At 40.2% G+C, this 9,133-nt stretch overlaps 1 protein-coding gene across 1 annotated transcript; it reads right to left on the bottom strand.

The window, feature by feature from the left end:
* Positions 1-4,263: 4,263 nt before the first annotated feature.
* On the bottom strand, positions 4,264-5,175 carry LOC101488068 (olfactory receptor 2AT4-like). The gene has a single exon (XM_004566340.3). It carries the CDS (start codon positions 5,173-5,175, stop codon positions 4,264-4,266), a length of 912 nt encoding a protein of 303 aa, XP_004566397.3.
* Positions 5,176-9,133: the final 3,958 nt, after the last annotated feature.

The following is a 9,133-nucleotide window of genomic DNA, read 5'->3' as shown; positions in this document are numbered from 1 at the left end:
CCAGGGGCAAGGGTACCTAGACCCGTACGCTTGGGGAGTGTGATCGTGTGTACAGCGTCTCTTTATGTCTGTCTCCACGTTGGTTGAGTGTGGAGTAAGTGCATATGAGAGCATGAGGGTGGGAACGGATGTTTGTATCTGTGTGTGCCTGTATATCTGTGTCTATATGTCAGGTTGGGTGTCAGGCGCCACCTCTCTGGGGACACCTCAGGCCCTCCAGGGTTTGGAGATCTATCTCCCCCTACCACCACTTCCCCTGCCAGTGGCGGACCCCCTCAGACATCGGTGCGTTGGTAGTTCTTTGTGTCCGGGGATGGGCGTCCAGGTACACACCGGCTCACTCCTTGGCGGCCGCTTATCGGGGCCTGGAGCCTGGGGCTCGCTCGGGCCACTTCGGAGGTGGGGTGCCCCCGGCCTCTCGGCCTGGGGCTCGGTCACTCAGGCGCGGCTGGCTGCCGGCGGAGCTCACGGGCGCGTCACTGCAACTCCCCCTGGCTTCTGCTCCGCGGCTGCTGAGTGAGCCCTCATCTGGGACTCTCCTCAGCTCTTTCTGGGACAGTGGCGTGGCTGCCCCTCTGTTGGTCTTCCTTGGTCTCTTGTGTTCTGGGGGCCTCTGGATGTCTGGAGTTTTGATCTCCTCCATACCTGCTTCATGCCCTGGAGGACGGGGCTGTGGCCCCCCCACACCCTCTAGCAGATTATTACATGAAGGAACCTTTAAAAAAAAAAAAACAAGCGCGTCCATGCTCACAGGTGTACACACGGGTGATCACACCCACAAACTACACCCTTTTTGGCTCCTACCTCAAAGCACACTGTGTTCTGTTGATCTTATGTGCTGAACAATAATGTTTAATATTTAGTATTTACTGTCATATTCCCATATATCATTGTGATGTTGTTTATTCTATTACTCTTGTTCTCTTCTGCTTCTTTTCTTTTTTTCTTTCTCAGCAGGTGACCCAGGTGATTGATATATGCATTTTTTTTTCTTTTTTTCTTCTTTTTTTTCTTTCTCTGCCCGTTCTGTTGGTTTTTGTCTTTTGCCCTTCTCCCCCGTCCCTCTTCTCAGCTGTTTCTCTTTCCCTCTTTCTTTCTCCCCTTCTTTCCCCCAGTCAAGTCTGTCCCGTATTCAGTAAGTGAAAATAAAATAAACAATAAAAGGTGAATCAAATGGACCATTACGGCAAGGCTGGGATGGTCAATTTGGTAAAGTAAATCCGTTGGGCATCTTTCTTTGCCTTTAGACAACAATTCTGATGGCAAAAGAGCCAAACGGGACAGGCAAAAAAAAAAAATAAAAAATACAAAAAAACCCAAAAACAAATATAGTTCTATAAAGTGGTTCTATATAGTGTGTAACTGTTAATATTGAGTGTTATTACATTTATTGCTAATGTAATCATATGGCACACTGACTTCTGAGGAAATTTTAGATGGCACTCATCATCAGAAAGGTTGCCTACCCCTGGTATAGAGTATGTTTGAGGAGTGTGAGTGTGTGTACTATCTTCATAATGTGAGGGTGGGAATGCATGTTTGTAAGTATGTCATGTTCGTACAATATAGGATTTATATTTTAAGAACGTGAACGTTTTTTTGTTATAGCATGATAATTATGTATATTGTAATAACATGATATTTTGTTGTTCAAACGTGAAAAGTATATTGCACTAACATGATACTATATGAAACATGAAAGGTATATTGTTAGATCAATAAACTTTTCACATTATAATGTAATATAGCTCTATTTTTCTTTTGCCTGGGTGATAGCTCTACGCTTCCATGGTATGTTGCTCAGTAGCATTTAGTACTTATTATTTACTGTTACCTATGCTTATGTTGGTTGTTGCTGTGGTTTTCCTACTATGTTGCTTTCTTTTCTTTTCTTTTTTCCAGTAAGTGTTGAAACAGATTTTCAGTGTCTTTTCTTTCTTTATCCCTCTTGTCTGCTATTTTTGTTTCCCTCTCCTTCTGTTAATTCCCAACTTCTCGTTCCTTCTTCTTTTTCTTTGCCATCCCCCGGTCCTGTTCATTTTTATTGTAATAACTTAAAATTTAAAACAAAACAAAACAAAAAAACTAATAAAAATCTAATAAACTATGGCAATCAAGTGGACTGTTATAGCAAACTTTTTCTCACTTGGGAAAATAGATCCATCCAAAGGTTGATTCTGTTCATCTTGACATCCAGATGAACAGAATAAACTTTTGGGATTTACTTACCTGGGTGATTGGCATGTATCAAGACAAATCTGTTTGGAATATTTCTTGACGTTCAGACAATAATTATTATTGCTACAGTGCCAGACAAGACAGGCAACAGACGATAGACCGCAGAGTTGCAGGGAAAGATACGATCCAAATGCAGGACTCTTATGATGAACAGTGAATTTATTTACAAAGTCCAATGAAGAACAACTGCTTGCAAAACCCAGCACTGTGACCCCATGGCAATTCTCCCTGAATCCCACACAGTGCAAGTGTCCATAAAAAAGTGACAACAGCAACTCCAAAAACTTCCGTTCCCAACAGTGGTTCCGCTCCGTGAAAAACACACTTCGCTCCTGATCCAAGTCAGACTCAAGAATCCAGCGCCAACTGGATCTCAGCCACACTCTTAAATAGGGCACTCTTGACGAGGCTATCAGTTGCAGTTGGTGACAGCTGATGAGTGGCAGATGTGGCAGGCTCCAGTGTGAGAACACTTCCAGGTTGCAATCCCTCAGAGACCGAAGCATCCGGGAGCATAAATGAACATAAACACACAGAAAAGGAGCATAAGTACAGACCCCCCCGGGCAGGACGACCCCCGAGGATCGTCAGCTTGAGGTAAATACAGAAACACATGAGCCTTCGGCTCTCAGACCCAAGCCATGACATTACCACATATTTGACTATGTTAAGAGCCTGTGTCTCTGACCAATCAGAGAGATTCTCACATGGTCATTTTTGCTTAGTGCACGACTGCCCTTTGTCACCGATTCTGTTCATAGTTTTGGACAGAATATCTAGGCTTAGCAAGGGCTGAAGGTTTCTCCAGCTTGCAGTGGAACAATTTGTGCCTGAGTGTGAAGTGAAAATTGTGCAAATCAGCACCTCCATATCCACTGCAAGCTGTTCTCTGCCAGAAAGGTTGAGTGCCCACTTGAGTGCCCAGGTTGAGCCCGGGACAAGTTACTCCCCGAAGAGGAGGAGGAGGAGGAGTATCTTGGTTTATTGTTAACAAGACCTCTAATTTCGTGCTTAATGGTTCAGATAAAACTGAGGTTATTGTATTTATAATTGGCTGACACCCTCTCTACTTTTAGTACTTTTGGATATTCATTAAATTTCATTTTAGTAATCAATTTAAGTCAATTTTACTATTCAAGAAAACAGATTTTTAATGTAGTATATTGCTGTAAAACTGCCTCTCATCACTCTGTTTTAACTGCTTTCCCACTCATAGAAAGTTTTTTATAACAAAAATGATACAGGTATTTACATATGAAACTGCTGTAGTGCTGTAGCGGGACAAGCAAGTAACAGAAAGAAACATTGGCAACATGTGACTTATCATGTTTGAATGGATAACTATATGAATAATAAAACACATTTAATTATGTAAATATAGTTAGACATATTCAATGTTATAAAATTAAGGTTGTGATTAAAGATAAGCAGCTTAAAAAATGGTTTAGAAGTAAAGATGGTTTGATGTGTTTCATGCGTATAGAGTTGTCTGACAGGAAAAGCTACATTTTCACAAGACGTTGCCACAGCAGATTTTTGTCAGACACCATTCCTGATGCAACACCACAGAGATTTGTTTCTCATATTGGTTTCCCCACTGTATTACAAATCTAAATAATCCACCAGGTCTTCAATTACTCTTATACGAGGTGTTTATGATATGCACAAGCATGATGCAGATGTTAGTGGTGAATCTGAAAGGGTGTGTCACACATCTGCAGCAGTTTACTACCAAAGAAATTAACTGAGATCATTTCCAGCAGCATGAAGGGAAAAACAAGGCAGGCAATATCTAGTATATGTAGTATCTACTACGTAGTATCTATTAGTACTCTGGGCTATTTCACTTCAAATTTTCTTGTACTTTCCCAGATATAATATTCTAATATGAAAAATGTTCTGCCTGAAAGTTGGAATGATTTGATTATGTAGAAAGAAAGATGTTTTGAATAACTGCACAAAACCGATTAACGACAAAATGACTTCACCTTAGCTTTAAGTTTTAATACAAGGAATGATGTTGGCCTAAGAAAGCAGCTTATTTAAATGTTTAGAAATTTCCTTCATTTTAAGCCCATAAATGAACGGATTTAGCAAAGGCTGATAGAGCATTATTTGTAATGTCATTATTATGCGTGTGGTTTTTGGAAAATCTGATTTCACACGAGCTATGCTTACATCATACACAAAAAAAGCTGAATAACTGATTAAAACTAAAAGATGGGGTAAACAAGTCTCTGCAGCTTTCTTCCTAATTTCTTTACAACTTCGATGAGAAACTATAAATAGTTTTGTGTATGTGAAAACTATAAAGAGCATAGGAAGTATTGAGAGATCTACCAAAGCAACCACACCAAAGATAGTAATTAATCTTGATCTTTCACACTGAAGAGTGTAAACTGCATTATTACAAAATATTCCTTTTATATTAGAGTCGCACAGTTTAGCTCCAGCACTTGCTATTGCTAGGACAGCAACATGACAAGCAGGTACAAGCCAAGCCACGACCAGGAAAATACCCACAGTAGTTTTTCTCATGAGAGTTTGATATTCCAGAGGTTTACATATAGCCACATATCTGTCATAGGCCATAGCAGCCAACAGAAGGAATTCTGAACAAGCTAGAGTATAAAACGTAAAAAACTGAAAGAGACAGGCTGAATATGTTGTGACTTGTTTTTCAGATAAAAAGTCAATCAGCAGTTTTGGGTAAATAGTTGTGCTGTAAAGAACAGAGTTAAGTAGCAAAGCTGCAATGAAAATGTACATAGGCTCATGGAGGTTTTTATGAATCCAAATGAGATACAGAATAGTAGAATTAGTGCAGATTATTAGAATAAATAATGTAAACATGATGAAAAAGAAAACATATCTGTACTTGTTCATTTCTGTGTACCAGTCTAGAGTTAGATATGTAACATTTAATTCTTCATCCATGAAGACAAAACATAAAAAACAACTTGCGAAACCAGTAAAAATCCAAAGCAAAAACAAACAAACAAAAAATAAATTCAAAACTATACCAGTATTCAACTCTTACTGTGTCTCGTGTTCATAAAAAATATCTGAAATCTGTCTCTGAGCACCTTCATCATCCAAACACACACAGTGTATCATGCAAGTCTGTATAAGGTTTTTATCAGGTTAACTCATCCTCAAGAGAGAAGGTCTGAAATATGATTGTTCAGTCTCTTGTAATTTAGGCTTTAGGAGTGTACAGTTAACCTCTCCTTTCCGTTCAGTGTGAACTGAATTGTTTGTCATATCATATGTTTAATTTCAACAGTGAAATTTCAGTAGTTTAGGAAGAATATATTTTTTGAGGATTTTTTTTTAGTTTTATAATATGATGTATTCATCCAACACATGCTTCCTGCCTTGTAATAGTGCCAAGGAAATCAGTTTCCTTTTTAAAAAAAATAATTTCCTTTATATTACGGACTTACAAAAATATATTTTTATTATAAAGGTAAAGTGCAGGACAAGCTTGAATTGGGCTATTCATAGAATTACAGTGGCTTGCAAAAGTATTCGGCCCCCTTGAACTTTTCCACATTTTGTCACATTACAGCCACAAACATGAATCAATTTTATTGGAATTCCACGTGAAAGACCAAAACAAAGTGGTGCACACGTGAGAAGTGGAACGAAAATCATACATGATTCCAAACTTTTCTTACAAATAAATAACTGTAAAGTGGGGTGTGTGTAATTATTCAGCCCCCTGAGTCAATACTTTGTTGAACCACCTTTTGCTGCAATTACAGCTGTCAGTCTTTTAGGGTATGTCTCTACCAGCTTTGCACATCTACAGACTGAAATCCTTGCCCATTCTTCTTTGCAAAACAGCTCCAGCTCACTCAGATTAGATGGACAGCATTTGTGAACAGCAGTTTTCTGATCTTGCCACAGATTCTTGATTGGATTTAGATCTGGACTTTGACTGTGCCATTCTAACACATGGATATGTTTTGTTTTAAACCATTCCATTGTTGCCCTGGCTTTATGTTTAGGGTCGTTGTCCTGCTGGAAGGTGAACCTCTGCCCCACTCTCAAGTCTTTTTCTTCCAAGATTGCCCTGTATTTGGCTCCATCCATCTTCCCATCAACTCTGACCAGCTTCCCTGTCCCTGTTGAAGAGAAACACCCCCAGAGCATGATGCTGCCACCACCATATTTGACAGTGGGGATCGTGTGTTCAGAGTGATGTGCAGTGTTAGTTTTCCGCCACACATAGCGTTTTGCATTTTGGCCAAAAAGTTCCATTTTGGTCTCATCTGTCCAGAGCACCTTCTTCCACATGTTTGCTATGTCCCCCACATGGCTTGTGGCAAACTGCAAATGGGACTTCTTATGGTTTTCTGTTAACAATGGCTTTCTTCTTGCCACTCTTCCATAAAGGCCAACTTTGTGCAGTGCACGACTAATAGTTGTCCTATGGACAAATTCCCCCACCTGAGCTGTAGATCTCTGCAGCTCGTCCAGAGTCACCATGGGCCTCTTGGCTGCATTTCTGATCAGCGCTCTCCTTGTTCGGCCTGTGAGTTTAGGTGGACAGCCTTGTCTTGGTAGGTTTACAGTTGTGCCATACTCCTTCCATTTCTGAATGATCACTTGAACATTGCTCTGTGGGATGTTCAAGGCTTGGGAAATCTTTTTGTAGCCTAAGCCTGCTTTAAATTTCTTAATAACTTTATCCCTGACCTGTCTGGTGTGTTCTTTGGACTTGATGGTGTTGTTGCTCCCAATATTCTCTTTGACAACCTCTGAGGCCGTCACAGAGCAGCTGTATTTGTACTGACATTAGTGCACTAAGTGCATAAGTGCACTCTATTTAGTCATTAGGGATCAGGCAATGTCTATGGGCAACTGACTGCACTCAGACCAAAGGGGGCTGAATAATTACGCACACCCCACTTTGCAGTTATTTATTTGTAAAAAAATGTTTGGAATCATGTATGATTTTCGTTCAACTTCTCACGTGTACACCACTTTGTTTTGGTCTTTCACGTGGAATTCCAATAAAACTGATTCATTTTTGTGGCTGTAATGTGACAAAATGTGGGAAAGTTCAAGGGGGCCGTATACTTTTGCAAGCCACTGTATTCAAAATATATACCAGCGTGTTGTGAAAGAAGATGTACTTACTGTCACACGGTGGCCCGGAGGCCAACATGAGGGAAAGGACCCAAAAGCAGGCTCAGGAAACTCCGCCAACTGAAAGCACCTATTTATTCAGTGAGATGTAGAACACGGACGCCAAACACCTCTTAACTCAATATGACTTTACACTACTATTTACAAGACTATATACAGCAATAAAGAATATTCTGTGTGGCAGTGGAGTGGCATGGAACAGGCACAAGGAAACTTGTCAGGGAGACACTGATTTATTCATTTTTATTTTATTTTTTTAATTCACTTATTCATTTTGATTTTCAGGATGTCTTTGAATTCAGCCCTCTATAGGTTGATAATTGCACATTACTCCATATCAGTTCAGATATTGTTCATCGCCTAAGATCTTCACATTAGATTGCCTTCCCCCAAGTTGACTTAAAAATACTTTTGATACTATTGGTCCTTTTATCCAGAGATTATTTAACACTTCCCTTGCTACAGGCTGTGTCCCATCACATCTTAAAAAGGCTTAAATCCAGCCTCTTCTTAAAGAACAAAATCCGGACCCAACTGTTCTGCTTAATTACAGGCCAAATTTAAAGCTTCCCTGTCTTACAAAAGTTCTGGAGAAAGTGGTCTATTTACAGTTGCACGCCAGCCTTGATCTTAACAAGATCTCTGAAAATTTGTAAGCTGGTTTTAAATCACTACACAGCACTGAGACTGCACTTTTAAGGTTTTAATGATATTTTCTTAAATATTCTCTTAAATTCTGGCAACCCTTCTGCTCTCTTGTTGTCGGACCTAACAGCAGCCTTTGACATGATCGACCATGATATCCAACTATCACGACTGGAATCATATTGTGATGTGTTGGGGGAGCAGCAATTCTCTCCCATCATGCCTTGGGACATGTGCTGCTGTTTAGATGTTCTTGTTTTATTGTTTATGGTTACGTTACTTTTAACTGTTATCTTGAATGTTGTGTTTATACTGCGGTTCAAAGTCACTGACAGTTATTGTTTTATAGAATGAGTGCAGTACCATAAGTGAGTTCTGTTATGCTGTTATTGACGCTTGAAGCACAGCGTAGCTCCAGCAAGGGTTTATTAAAGAGCTCCCCCTACCAGCTTAGGGTTGAACAGCAAGCTCCAACTTTCTGTTGAGCTTTTTTGCTAAGATTCCTCTGCATACCACTTTGGTGTCTGAAGTGGGATTCCAAGAGCATGGTCACTATTTTGAAAGAGGAGGAGGAGCTGAGGAAGACTCGGGAGCTTATCACCTGCCTGGAAGTGGTGAATGGAGCATGACTGAAGAAGCGAGGAGACCCCCAGGCAGCAGCAAATCAGCCAGGGGAAGATCTGCTGGTCTTACCAGATTTTTATCATCTTCAATGGCCTGTACCAACACAGAGCAGAGCAGCTATCTGAACACTACCCCAATAGAGGTCAATTAACTTGTTAATAATTTTACCTCCTCACTACGTATGACTCTGGATACTGTAGCTCCTGTGAAAACTAAGGTCTCAAATCAGAAGTACCTGACTCCGTGGTATAATTCTCAAACAAGTAGCCTAAAGCAGATGACTCGTAAGCTGGAGTGGAAATGGCGTGTCACAAATTTAGAGGATCATCATTTAGCCTGGAGAAATAGTTTGCTTATTTATAAGAAAGCCCTCCGCAAAGCCAGAACATCTTACTATTCGTCACTGATTGAAGAAAATAAGAACAACCCCAGGTTTCTCTTCAGCACTGTAGCCAGTGTTGAGAAATCA

Source organism: Maylandia zebra, linkage group LG16 (genome assembly GCF_041146795.1).
Source record: "Maylandia zebra isolate NMK-2024a linkage group LG16, Mzebra_GT3a, whole genome shotgun sequence".
NCBI lineage: Eukaryota > Metazoa > Chordata > Actinopteri > Cichliformes > Cichlidae > Maylandia > Maylandia zebra.
The sequence above is the reverse complement of the archived record's forward strand: the minus strand, read 5'-3'. Positions and strand labels throughout refer to the sequence as shown.

What these genes read in the sequence shown, in the direction of transcription:
- LOC101488068 (XM_004566340.3), bottom strand. Translation starts at nt 5,175, where the DNA reads ATGGATGAAGAATTAAATGTTACATATCTAACTCTAGACTGGTACACA.